The following is a 15,321-nucleotide window of genomic DNA, read 5'->3' as shown; positions in this document are numbered from 1 at the left end:
AATTGAAATTACTATTTTAATTTTTTCCCAATGCATTTTTCAACGCATTCTTGGCGGTTTGTACCGCGTTTTCGTCGCTTTATTAGATAATGGGTGAAAAGGTGTAGAAGTGATATGCAAGATATTATTATTTTTCAAAAATGTTCCGAATTCGTTAGAACAGAAAGAAGTACCATTGTCTGTAACAATTTGCAGGGGTAAACCAAATCGTGCAAAACATGATCCCAAAATATCTCAGTAAATTGTAAAGAGGTTGTAACAAAATGGAAAGATGTTTTATAATTTTGCCATAGTAGTTCACTAAACCTAAAAAAGATTGAAATGAAGTTACATCGAGAATCGGTGCATTAATAATAGCGAAAGTTTCAGAATCAGAAGCATGCAAACCTTCTTTACCGATGTAACTTCCAAGATAAGATATTTAGGATTGAAAAAAATTACATTTATTTCAAGAAATTTAATTCCTGCCTTTTGTTAACGTCAAAGCATTGTTTCTAAACGAAAACGTTGTTCGCTTTTGGTTTTTCCCGTCATAAGGATGTAATCCAAAAAAAAACACCTTCTCTTTCATCGAAAATGGTAAAGGTTGTGCTTTAAAAAATTCGAACTCACCTCCATACCTGATTTCAGTCTAATTGATATTGTCCCTTTGTTAAATTTACCTGAACATTGGGTTTGGTTTTTACTCTACCGTTGTTTCTTCTGGAACAGCTGCTTCGTGACGTCGATAGTTGACGGTTGTGGCAGGTGAATTTGCGTCGGCGAAATGGATCCCCGGTTCTTGCTTAACTTCAGCTGAAAGAAAGGTGGCTTGGCTGATTTGGAGGATGCAATCTGAATCACTTTCGATAACTTGACTCCTGCATTCTCTCCCTAAAGTCGGTCTTTTACTGCGCCTTCGTCATAACCGATACATATGTAGATGCAATAAATAAATCACTCGGTTCGTCTTCAAGGATTCAGGTACTCAAAATCTGTCTTCGAGATATTCTTCCAAGTTCCTTCACACGTTTTCGAAATGTATTTGACTCTATTATACTTTTCATTTCAAATGGTAAATGATTGAATATCTTCCGAATTTCAAATATTATGGAATTTTTGTTGAAGTTGGCTTTGGCAGAGATATATTGGCATTTTGTCGGGTTTATATATTCTTTCGGAAGGAAAAGTATTTTTTCTCATTTGAATTAGACATACTGTTTCTAGAATGAAGATGCAGTAGATTGTTAGTATTCTACTCTTCATGAAGAGTAGTCTACAGTGGTCCAAACGCTTGGCTCTACATATATATCTTATCGCCCTTTTATGTAGAACAGACACTGATTGCATCAACTGCTTGCTATATAAACCTCAGAAAGCGATACCATACATCAGATGAAACTCGATTCATGAAAAGTAAGATGTTGTTCCTGCTACTATTCCCAACTCCTTGGTGATGACCTTGATAGCGTAGCAGCCAGAAGCAAGTTTTTTGTTGGGATATTTCAGAGTATTATCAATCCACAATGCCAAGTATTTGGTGCACGTGTTATTTTCGATGACATGCTTCTGGAGACTTAGCTTTCCTGAAACAAATTAAATCGAAATTATGTTAGTATTATTCACATTGAAATATAAAGAATTTGAAGCACACCAAGATTTAACTTTCTCTAAATCAGTTTCAATTATATTTCTCAGAGAGTCTGTATTATTTCCATGCCAAAGTAAAGTTGTATCGTCTGCAAACATTGTAAACTTTTCTTGTATGTCGATATTAGATGTCATTCACATAGATAATGAACAAAATGGGACCGAGCACTGATCTTCGGAGGACTCCACAGGTGATTTTCGAAAGACTATAATTTATGTTCTGCAACTTCACCATTTGAATTCTATCTGAAAGATATTATCGGAACCAATTAATGATTGTTCTTTTGATTCTATAAAGGAATAATTTTTTCAACAGCACTCTGTGATCAACGCAATTAAAGGCTTTAGAAAAGTCGCAGAATACTGTCGCAGCCACTAAACTGCGTAACCGTGCTGCCCAGTCTTTCAGACTTTCATTCGCCATTATTCATGATTGAGAAATTTTTCTGACCAGTCCGAACACATAGAATCAAATTCCTGGATATGAACGCCTCATTGTTTTCCCGCCATTTTGATTCATACAAAATCTCAGCAATATGGAAAATCAGGAAAATCATTTTGTATTTCATTAAATTTTTCAAATTTTAAGTCTGGGAAGTCAATAGATTTTTCAATTGCGTTTCCATTCACGGTTCATGGTGAACATTTTCCTTTTTCATTTATTCTTACAAGAGCATTTGGAAGTCTAACTTTGTCTTTTTCAATAGCTAACAAAATAGCTTCTGTGTTTCGTAGTTTTGAATTTAATTTGAATATTTTTCTACTCTCCGTTCGATTTTCATGTTGTAAATGGGAATTTCGTCTGTCTTCTGAATATTCATAATAGTCGTATTTACTTTCAAAGAAGCACTTACCAAAAATATCATTTATTTCAGTATATGATGTTTCAGGGTTAAGAGTGACTTCATTCTAACTTTGTTTCACTTCTGGTTTTTGATCTTCAATCTTTTTTGTTGCTTTTCACAACGGAATTGTACCATAATTTAATTGTTGATCTTTTATATCTACTACTACTAAAATTCCGTCAAAATCGATATCGAAATCGTGTATATAAACTTTATGTTCAACTTTGTTTTTTCCAATAGATAATAATATGGATTCAGTAATTGCTACCTCTCCTTTTGTTACTCCAGTTATTTCAATATTTTTTTTAATCGTTTTGAATAATTCTCTACAGTTTTTTTTTTGAAAATTGATATTTCTGCTCAGGCATCAATTAATATTTTAAAGTTACTTAAACTGTTTATTGCATAATAAAGATTGCTCAGAATCGGTTTCGTACGAATAAATGTTCATTGTTCGAGCGGGACTCGTATTCGTCCCCATCAACATCCTGGTACCTAACGGAAGGCTAAATGCCGGACGGCCGATTACCTGAAGGTACTATAAAATTACCGGATATCATGAAATGAATCAGTGTACGTTTTGAACTAGTGCTGATTGGTTTATCGAATAATTGTGAATTTAAAAGAATTTATTCTTAGAAGTTAAGAATTTATCATTTCAACTAAACTTTTGGACACAAATGGAGGCCAGGCAAAACAATATTATTAACGGGGAAAATATTGATGCAAATCATCTTTCGCTTGTTCGAGAAGAAGCTCGACACAATGCTAATGTAGGGAAAAATATTGATGCGTATCAATTTTCGCTTGTTCGAGATGGTGAGACAGCTTTCCGTGTCGTATGGAACCCTGTACAAAAGATGGGTGATAAAGGCGATATTCCTTCCTGCGAAGTTGACACTTGTGATTATAAATGCGAACCGTGCGGTAAATGTTTCACGAAAGCGAGTTATCTACGACAACATATGAATATAATTCATGGTGAGTACAGACCGTTCAAATGTAGGATATGTGGCAAGAAGTTTGTTACTTACGAATTACTACAACAGCATTCCGGACGACATAATTCAGACAAACCATACAAATGTGAGGTTTGTCCTAAACAATACAATTATAAAACCGATCTAAAGCGGCATATGTTCCACCATACGGACGTCAAACCTCACCTTTGTGACAAATGTGGAAAAGGATTTACTAGGAAGGATCACATGAGGCAGCACCAGTTGTCACATTGATCGCTTTAAATTATATGTGATATGTAAGAAATGTAGCTCTGTAATATAATGTACAATACAACTTTGATCAAAAATTTCTACCTCTCCATCAATTCATCATTTTAACGAAACTTTCGGTATCAGTATCTTCACAGAAAATTTCCTGCGATACAACTGAAAGAGTGACCATCAATTTTGGAACGGGCACACTTGGTAAAATTGAAGGTCGCCTCTTTCAGTTGTATTGCCAATTGTATATGCAGGAAATTTTCTGTGAAGAATCCTACACTGAAGCCTGTCGGATATAATCCAACGTCCTTCGTGGTTGTTTTCTGATAGGCGTCAGTCCATTCAACCTAGGTATATTCGAGACTAGCTTGATCTTTTGAAGTTCATTTCTTTAGATTGTTTGCTGCCAGTCTTCAAGCCTAGCCCAGTGACTACTCAAAAAATAAGAGATATGTTGGCTTTGATGACATGCCAGTATTTTTACTGAAAATGGTTCTCTCTTATATGATATCTCCTTTGATCTATCTTGTGAACCTCTCATTTTCAAATTGTAATTCACCAGATTACCTAAAGACTGGCAAGGTCGTTACGATTTTAAAGAAAGGGCCGACCAACAACTGGTTAGTAATTATCCCATAACTATTTAAAGAGGCTGACTTCTCACTTGAAGCCAAATCATTTGATGATCGACAACCAGCATGGATTTCAGTGCTGTTCACTAATTTTATGAAAATCTGACTAACTGGGTTGGTGCGGGTGGGTGCCCTGTTGGGATATTCTGTAATCTAAGCAGGACTCTCGACTGCGTCAACCACACAACCCCAATAACTTAATTATTCAAAATTTGGAGTTGGTTTATCATTCGACTTAACCCAGCATCTGGATACCGAGCGCCCTCTCGTCGTAGCATCAACTTGTCATGGTAATGCGGGGCTCTGTCATGATGGACCTTCTTTCCCTAGCTACTCGTAGGACCTTTATGGACGGAGTCCATACAACGGGCCTCCCTGTAAATATAGTTCAAGAGCTAGTCTACAGAGGAGATGGATGTCGAGTTTACGACTCCAACGGGCCTCCCTGTAAATTTAGTTCAGGGGCGAGTCTACAGAGGAGATTGATGTCGAGTTTACAACTCTAATTGAACACTCTGTAAATTTAATTCGGGAGCGAGAGCTGTGGCGTACGCAGAATCAGAATGGAAAGATTGTCGTGGGTATCACGGTGGAAATCTTGCAACTTGGCTATCCGACTACCTTACTAACAAAGCATATACTTTGTGCTTGCCCCGCTGGGGACCGAATCAGGTCTTTAGAGTTCGGCAGAGCCATAACCTTACCATCTGAACTGAAAGATCACTCACCATATAAGCTAATCGACTTCGTTAAGAAGCTGGGTTAGTTTGGCCACAATAAACCCTTGCGGGTTGTGGTGGAGGGTCGAATAGACCCACTCACTTCGGACCTAACCAACCTTAGCATCTAAGTATACTCCAATTATATGGCTTGTCTATTGTCAATAACTTGACCTGAAGACCTGAAGCCAAATCATTTGATGATCGACAACCAGCATGGATTTCAGTGCTGTTCACTAATTTTATGAAAATCTGACTAACTGGGTTGATGCGAGTGGGTGCCCTGTTGGGAAAAAGTAATGAAAAAAATTACACCAACAGTAGCCACATCGGAAGAGTTTTTAGAATATCAACAAAAAATCGAAGCCAAAAAAAAGAAAAAAGAAAAGAAAACACTTGACAACAGAAAAAAAACTGGATTTGTTATCGAACCCAAGCAAAACAAAAGCAAAAAACACGAGAAAAAAAGAAAACTTCGACTCTATTGAAATCCCAACGACATCGTCAGCAAATAAGAAAAAAAAGAAGATTCAATATCGAGCCTGAGCAAAAAAAACGGAAAATCCAGCGGAAAAGGAAAAACTTGATACCAGTGAAATCACAAGGAAAAATAAATTAGATGTTCCGAAAGGAGAATATGCTGTAATTATATATGAAGGAGAGTATTTTTCAGGAGTGAGCCTCGGTCCAGATGAAACGGGTTTGAAAATCAAGACTATGGCAAAAAGTGGTCCGCATTGGAAATGGCCAGAGAAAGAGGATATATTGTCATATTCAGAAAATGAAATTTTTTGTAAAATTTATCCTCCGACACCTTTTAATGAACGGGGCATCTTTTCAATTCCAGAGATGAATGAAATAAAACATTCAAGTATCTGAAATTTTTATATTATCATTATTTCATAATCGAGTTGAATTTCATTGTTTTATTGCTAGTTTTATCCTGATTAGATTTTTTTTTGTTTCAATCAGAGATCAGTTTATTATACATTCATAAGCATATTCAAATGTGTTTTTTTTCTATCAAGCAAATATGTTTGTTTTTGAATATTCACCATAGAAGGTCGGTGATATAGCTTAAATGGTCAGTACTAAGGTGATCCTGGTTGGTAATAGGGACAAAATCGGTCGGTAATTTGTGAATATTTGCAAGCCGGTCGGTGAAGGGAGCGATTTGATGAATATTGCACATACTTATTAAATCTTTTATTCAGAATGTATATTTAACAATAACAATATTTCTTTGTGATTGATTAAAATAAATATATTGAAGGTAATTATTGAAATTGATACGAAGAAAAAATAATATCTAGTTTTCTTATTCGTGAATCTGTTACTGAATAAAATCTTAAGTGGTCGGTGAAGGGTACAATTACCTTAGGTACATTCAAAGCTTATGTATCAATGACAAAGTCAATCGTCAAGGCCAGAACTCCATGCCCATTTTTGAAAATTTGCTATAATCAAGAAAGGAAGCACCATTGACCAAAACTGTTCAAGTGTAATAATTTCCTGAAAAAGAATAAAAAACAGTAACGATTAAACAATATTCCTGTGAAAATAAAGAAAATAATACTGTATACTCAAATACAACTTAAAACATTATTTACCTCCAATGTTGGACCTGTAATTCAAAACACTTTCCAGCTATATTACCTTCATAAAAATGTGAACATGAAATATCAAAAATAATTTCTGATATGTGACTGACTGACATCTAATCCTGATTACATGAAAAATATTAGAGTAGATACGGAAGTATCTTGTACAATGTCGTAAGATTCAACTACATGTGACTCATTTTTGAAAATTTGGTATAATCAAGAGGTAATGAGAATCAACTCTGCATAAAAATTCAAGAAAGAAAGCACCATTGCCCAAAATTGTTCAAGTATAAGGTTTTCCTGAAAGGCAATAAAAACCAAAACAATAATATTCCTGTAATAAAATAAATTTTTCCGTAGGGTAAACTATACAGTGGTTGGCCCCCACGTAGTCATTGGCCATGCATTTTTCAAACGCTTATAACAACTGTAATCCATACTATCAGAATACACCGGTGGCGTTAAAACAAACCTAAACTATTTTCTATCACTAGATAATATCAAATTTCACAGTTGGCATAATTGCGCAAAAATGGCGGTAATCTCCTTTCATGGTGCATAACTCGTGTGTGAAAACAGTGTTTTGCTGAGAAAAGTGTGATTTGAGGTGAGTCAAGTCACGTAATTTTGTACAAGCAATATGTGGTATAGTTGTTTTTTATTGTTTGTATTGCATTATATATTGATTTTCGACCATTTATATGGCTCCAACCTCTAAATCTCAATTTATTATGGGGGCCAATGATTGCCTGGAAATATTAGCAATAAACAGTTAATGGCCCCTAGGCCAATGACTATAAAATCTATTGTGCTCGAATATGATTGTTATGAACATGACAATGATCAAGTAAACAAGGATAGGTATGATTAAACTATGCAATGAAGGCGTTAAAATATATATACACAGTTGTTGGCCGGAGGCCAATAACTATAATCAACTGGGGCCAATCACTGTATTTCTGTGCTTTTTCAGCTGTGCAAAATGCCTAAAGTTGAAGAGGGTGGTCGCTATTCCAAAAAATATAGCGAGCAGCAGCTGCAAAGTGCTTTGAAAACAATTAATGATGGGGTACCACTCAGAGAGGCCGCCAGACATTTCAGTATTCCTCGAGCAACCCTACAATTCAGGAGGAGTGATAAGTTCACAAAAATAAGTCCGGGTCCACCTCCCATACTGACCAGTACAGAAGAAGAGCTTCTGGTCAAATGGGTAGTGGAAAATGCGCAAAAAGGGTTTCCGAGACGAAAGGAAGATCTCCAGTCGGCCGTCAAATCAGTTTTAGAGAAAGTACCACGAAAATTTAAGGATAATTATCCACATGAGGGATGGTATAAAGCCTTTCTTCGACGCCACACCATTTTATCAATTCGAACACCTGAGGCTGTTTCCTCCGCTAGTTCCAACGTATCAGAGAAAGACATTAGAAAATGGTTTTGAGACATTAACATCTATTTGGTATCTAAGGAATATGATGAGATATTGATTGATCCCTCAAGAATTTTTAATGGTGACGAAACTTGTTTCAATTTATGTCCAAAGAATTCAAGAGTGTTGGCACCAAGGGGTTCTAAGAATATCTACGAGGTAGAACACGCCTCTTCTAAACAGAATATTACAGTTATGTTCACCTTTTCTGCCACAGGTCTTACAACACCACCAATGATCATATATCCGGGAAAAAGATTGAAGGCTGAAATTGCTGCATCCGTTCCACCTGAATGGGGAATAGGTATAAGCGATACGGGATGGATGAAAGCAGAAGTTTTCCAAGATTATATTTGCAATGTCCTACATCCCTCCTTGGTGAAAAATAATATTAAGTTTCCTATAATCCTTTTTGTAGATGGTCATAGCACCCACCTGACATACGAATTGAGTGATATCTGTAAAGAATTGAAAATTATTTTGATTTGTCTTTATCCCAACGCTACTAGAATCCTTCAACCAGCAGATGTATCTGCTTTCAAGCCAATCAAAAGTGGCTGGAAAAAAGTAGTTTTGAAATGGAGGACAGACAATTTGAATTGTATTCTTGGAAAAGATAAATTCGCACCCATTTTAGAGGAAGTGGTCAAAGATTATGCAAGGGAGAAGACTATAACTGACGGGTTTCGCGCCACTGGATTATATCCTTTCAATCCAGACTCGATAGATTTTTCAAAATGTTTGGGGGGACAAAATCAAAAACAAGAGGATGAAAAGTATAATAGACAGCCACAACCAATGGGCTACGAAACCTTTCAAAATATCCTAGGTGAAGAGAAAATTAAACTGTTTCAAAACTTCTGTGGAAAAACTGATGATGACTGTACAGATTTCATTCTGCTTCATAAACTGTGGAAAGAATTTCATACTGTGCGGAAAGAACCAGAGAAAAACACAAGTAGGGGAGAAAGTAACGAATTGGATCCAACTGAATATCAAGACGAATTTAATTTAACTACCATTGAAAACCAACTGGAGTTAGGACAAAATAATATACATATGAGTGAACCATCGGTACCGACAGAGCCTAATCTTGAAGATCTAGACCGGGAATATTTTGAATGGAAGAGAATTGGAAAAGACAGGTACAAAAGATATTGAAGAAAGAAAAGACGATAGAGAATAAAAAAAGAAACCTGTAAGAAAGGAAATGAGAAAATCGAACAAAAAGAACATTGTTGAATGTGTATCGAAAATGGAAAATGCAGAAGTATCGCAAAGCATGCAGCGTGTTACAAAAAACTTGTTTCAAAACGAGTCCAGGACACAATCAAATCAAAAACTCAATCAAAACACACAGTCGTTCACACTGAAAAATTCTAATTCCATAAATATCATTTCCGAAGTTATTTTCAACCCCAATGAAGAATACCCTTTGAAAAATCTGATAAAAGAAGTTGGGATATCGGAGGAGCTTAATATCAAGATATCTGTTGGACTATGCTATATTTGCGCAAATAATCTTTCACAAATTATTTTGGAATCAAGTGCCAGGAATGTGCCAGATCTTACCATATTCAATGTATGAAAAGACACAACTTACATCAATCAAATTCTGCAATTTTCCATTGCAAAACGTGTTTGAAGAAACAACAAATTGTATAAATCTTATCTAATCTAATGAAATCCAGAATTAATGACTCAACTATATATTTATTAGCACTTTGATATTCACTCACTTATGTTTTAGAGTTCCAAAATAAATTGGTAATTATGGGCCAATAACTACAATATCACATGGCCAATCTCTGTAGTATAGCGGCCAATTACTGTGGATTCGAATATTTTCATTTTGGGACGTTCAAAATATGTTTTTGTTTATTATCAGAATGATCCAATTGTGTTTAAGGAGAAGTTCAAAGTTTACTCTATAAATCAAAACATAGTGAATTGCGTTTTATGATCAAATATGACTTCTGTTCATATTTACAAAAATGACAGACCTTAAAGGGCCAATAACTACCCCAAATACCCTAGACCGATTACGCATTTCAGTATTCAAATCTATATAGGGCTTCATCCAACATGAATGCTTGAACCTCAATACTATATGTGTGTTCATCACTAACAAGCCATGATTGACAGCTTGCTGTAAGTTTCTATAGTGAACAATATATTTTCTTTTATCGTTTAAATTTGGAATTAATTTGGGAACTTTCGAATTTGCATATGGTTCATTTGGATTATAATTCGGTAAAAATGTATTGTTTGCTTTATGTTTCCTTTCACTACATTGACTGATTCCACCGCGAATACCTTTCTGAAAGAAGTGAACTATATCAATGTCAGTTAGTAATTCTAATTCAATATTAGTATATTTCAACATGGCATCCCATGATAATCCTGGTGCGGTGAAGTAATGTGCCGGATCCAATTTATATTTATCAACAGATATATTTCTAAAGTTTTCAAAAATGTCACATAATAGTTACACATCTGACTTTAAATATAAATCAGAATATTCACCCAAATTCTGACATTCGAACAAATTCCAAACAAGTTGAGCTCTCCCATAATCATTATCTGATATATGTTCACAATTGAGTTTATCATAAAATTGATTTTTGGTTGGAAGTCTTGGATGATTCAGTTTGTCGATGTCATCAACAAAATTATAGGGAAATACACCTTTCTTTCTCATTAAATTGAAATTTTCAATTTGTGGGAAATGTTTGCGCATCTCGATACACTGATCAGATGTTAAATTGGCTCCTAAATTCTCCAAAGAACTAGGCATGAATCTGAAACTATCAATGAATCTCATTTTCAAATAATTTTTCTTCACCCTACCATCTTTATCCGTATAGGAATGTGTATAGAGATGTTTTGTGAGAGAGATATATTTCTCATTAGTTTGTGGGATGACATCCACTTTATCTTTGACTTTGACTTTGAAATTGGTTGATGGTGTTGTAGTACTCAAGTGATTACAATCATTTATCTTATAACGCAATAGTAATTGCTCATTGGAAAAATATAATAAACATCCATCACAAAAATATTTCTTATGTTCATGAGCTGATAATTGGCTTGAAACTTATCTTGAAAGATTTTTGATCCAACAATAATGACTATTACCGAAATCATCTGTGATAAGTAACAAATTGACATGTCTCCTAAGTCTTCTCTGAGAGTAACGTAATGGTCCAATTAATTCATACACTATTTTACCCCTTTCGAATTTACTTTCTAAACCGTACACATTAACTGAAATATCATTCTTGTCCTCAAATTTCACAATATCCTCCAAATTTACCGGAAAATTCATATCTGTTACATCTATGACAGTATTGAAATGTGGATATGATGAAACTTCTGACGTTCTATCGATTGCAGCATGTAGTGCTGATGTGATAGCCCATGCAAAACAATGCTGATCTTCATTACGGACATTAACCACGGCCTTCCAACGCTCTATATATTCAGGTAGCTTCAAATATGAACATCCACTCAGCGGGCTGTATTTATTGATGTTCACCTCCAGAAACATGATTTTTTCACAAGTCCAACCTCAAATACAAATCAAAATTACTGATACATCCAATAACTTGATAGAAATGCTTACCTGAATCACGTTCCTGGAATTCTGTTGTTTAAGCGATAATTTCATTTCGAAATCCATCAAATAAGGAATTCAAATCAGTAGATTGGTCAACTGTTCTATTCTGAGAGTTAAATGATTTGGTTCCCTTCAGTTCTTGCGTTTGCAGAATATAACTCCCAAATACTTTCATATTCACTTTGATGATTTTGAGAACCCTGATAGCTGATTCCAATAATTCAATAACTTTCTGCCTGATTTCGTTAAAGAATAACATGTAATCGGTGGAAACAATGGAAATCTGCACCCTGTATGTAGCAATCCAACGCTTGAAAGCACTATTTATAATTTCAAGACCATCACTGAATTGTACACATGCATTATTCTTATGTTGCAGACTTCTATTGGGAGAATTCACTTGAATCAATGGAATCGTCACATTACAACAATTACATGTGTACATAGGTGTTGCAGCGTCATCTAATCTCACTTGTTTCACTGATGGACCTCCTTGGCAACTCTGGAGCTGATGACGACGAAGGTTGTCACTACGAGTAAAAGATTTACCGCATTCACAAGAATACATTTTCTATGATATGTTCTCACTAACTCACTCGATGAAAACTGACATAACCAATACTCGCCCGCTTCTTGAATAGCACAGTCCTCGCCGCCTGCGCATCACCATCGGGAGTGTGGGTAGAGTCATGCTTTACGTCACTGCCATCACCACATCGAGGGAGGTAAGAGCACATCGATGGATACGCATTACTCAACCACCCGCCTTGGAGTGCACATCTAGCTCTCCTACCGTTGAACGGTTGCTGCTGGGGTAGAGCGATGCGTTACGTCACAGCCTTCTCTAAATCGAGAGAGGTGAGGGCAGACCGATGAATACGCATTACTCAGCCACACGTCGTGGAGTGAATATCTTGCTCTCTTACCGATGAACGGTTGCTGCTGTGTCGTCACACCACTACTAACTTGATGGAACATTCATTACTTGGAGGATCTTCGAAGTATGTTTGTACATAGACAAGCACATGATGAAACCCTGTACCGTACATTCCCACACACACACACACAGTCTCATATGAAAAAAAAATCACCAGACACTTCAAGGTCACATTGCCTTGACTTCACTAAACAACAACAAGAAAAAGCAATTATTACGTCATAGTTGTGGGGGGAGGCTTAGAACCGGCTCAAATCTCCTACTGTACGAATAGAATAAGAAAAAAATATCCGATTAATTTCATTTGTCGATATAAAAAATCAATAACAATTTACAGTTGTTTTTTTTATTCATAATGCACTTATCTAACCATTTTTAAAATTGAACAATCTTTAAACTTCTTTTCGTATTTTGAGAACGCATCCAATAATTTTAAAACTCCATAGCTTATCGATGAGATTCATATTTTTTTTTATAAATATGAAGAAGTAGAAAGCCAAAGCTTCTCTCAACTAGTACTTGATGCATCAGATTGATGTATGAGTAATTGTTTGTGCAATGGGACAATCCCACGAAGACTGTGGTCGCACATTATAAACGAAGTCTCACGAAAGCTTTCTGATAATCTACAGATTAACTGTCAACAACTGACAGCGGAAACTGTGGATCATTTCTAATCCGAATAAATAACTGTTTAATACCCACAACACAACTTTGACACGGAAACTGTGTTTTGAAACTTTTTTAATTCAAATACTGTAAAGAATTTATAAACGCCCTAAGAAGCCATCTTATGGCGAAACACGTGTTTCGTTTTGAGAATCTGTTAGGTGAATATCTCACACTGAAGTGATTTTGAATACATAAACTTTGAAACATTTGAAATTTACAAAAAATCAAAGTTGTTAGCATGTGTTAAAAGCGAAAAAATATACGTTTCTGATTCGGTAAAAACATAAAGTTCGTACAACACTTTTTCTTTCTTTGAATTATTTTATTTTTTCATAGTCGAACAATTTTACATGCAAATATATAAATTTTATGTAAGTCCAGTTACTGCGCTGGTGGAAGACGAATCAAAATTCTGTAAAGAATTTACACACGCCCTAAGAAGCCATTGTATGGCGAAACACGTGTTTCGTTTTGAGAATCTGTTAGGTGAATATCTCACAATGAAGTGATTTTGAATACGTAAGCTTTGAAACATTTCAAAATTACAAAAAATTAAAGTTGTTAGCATGTGTCGAAAGCAAAAAAATATACGTTTCTGATTCAGTAAAAACATAAAGTTCGAACAACACTTTTTCTTTCTTTGAAATACTTTATTTTTTCATAGTCGAACAATTTTACATGCAAATATATAAATTTTATGTAAGTCCAGTTACTGCGCTGGTGGAAGACGAATCAAAATTTCACAATCCATGATGATTGTGATGAACAACAGCATGATGAGGCTGTTGTTCTCCTCATAAGAGCACACTAAGGAAACTTAATCACCTTGATGATTACTTCTGCCATGATTCCAACTAACGAATCGTAGGAATATAATAGTAGTGGTAAGAACACTGACACTATCAGTTGAACACAATCAAAACACTTTTACAACTGGGTCCATGTTCCTGGAATATCTTATATATGCTTGTACAACCCCCTCCTGTGTCATTAGAGTACCTGATTACCAGAACCAACCCTGAGCACAAATACCAACCATAAGATTACAAAAATAGGAGTATATTGAACCCATTCGCAATGCAGCAGAATCGTTCGAAAATTTGGGAGTATCATAGAATGAAAACAATCATATTCAAACATTTCACTACATTACTGAAAATTTTTCACAACACCAAACTGCTATTTTACCACCTCGACACCTTCAAGAGGAAGAGGAAGCTCAGTAAATTAGTATGCCAAACTAGTTCTTTATAGTAGTTTCATTGCTCAGTAACCAACTAGATACGTGCTTTGAGACTTACGCGGGTATAAAAATGAAAAAAACAGTTTCTGATTACCTTATCTTGAAATAACAAAATATATTTTTTCAAATGATAGCTTAACTTATGGTGATTTTGGCAAGAGTTGCAAAACTTTCTTGCATTTCGATTGTTTGAATTTGATAGCTGAAAAAATGTAGGGAAAAAGTTAGTGATGTGCCGATGTGTTAGCGGTTTTATTCAAGTCAGACTCGATTCCTGCTTTAGAACTCGCCTACTCGAATACCAATTTATTTTGATTCGAGTACGCCAGATTCGATTCCGGTACTCGAGTTAGGAAGCATCGATTCGTACTCGCTAACCCGAGTCCAACTGACTCGAGTCTCGTATTCGAATGTGTTAACTCGCTTGTACAAGCGTTTCCAATCGTACTAATAAAATAAGTAGTATAGCTAACGTGGTTCTAGATACAATGGTAACCATGCCATCGAGCTGTCCATCGATAGCGTAAGGGGTGCGGTTGTTTGGGATGAAGAAGTGTGTCAAAAAGGCCTTGTTGGCGAAGAACAATGGTGTTGACAATGTGTTCTTGAGCAACCCTTGTTCTTGTAGATCGTCAATGACCAGAGGGTTGTAAGAGATGGTCAATGACCAGAGGGTGTTGTAAGAAGAGGCCTCGGCTGGTGTAGATTAGCCGTGTCGTATTAGAGACCTTTTGGCTCAGTGAATCGTCTTCGGCCAACCCTTTTCGGGCAA

General features: G+C 35.7%; 1 protein-coding gene across 1 annotated transcript; it reads left to right on the top strand.

The window, feature by feature from the left end:
* Positions 1–615: 615 nt before the first annotated feature.
* On the top strand, positions 616–15,242 carry LOC141486132 (uncharacterized). The gene has a single exon (XM_074183855.1). It carries the CDS (start codon positions 8,274–8,276, stop codon positions 9,237–9,239), a length of 966 nt encoding a protein of 321 aa, XP_074039956.1. The 5' UTR covers positions 616–8,273; the 3' UTR covers positions 9,240–15,242.
* The last annotated feature ends 79 nt before the right edge of the window (positions 15,243–15,321 follow it).

This window comes from Leptinotarsa decemlineata, unplaced genomic scaffold (assembly GCF_025532065.1).
Source record: "Leptinotarsa decemlineata unplaced genomic scaffold, Ldec_3_MD MMD2_tig00026347_RagTag_RagTag, whole genome shotgun sequence".
Taxonomy (NCBI): domain Eukaryota; kingdom Metazoa; phylum Arthropoda; class Insecta; order Coleoptera; family Chrysomelidae; genus Leptinotarsa; species Leptinotarsa decemlineata.
Note: the sequence above shows the minus strand (reverse complement) of the source record. Positions and strands in the feature narration are given on the sequence as shown.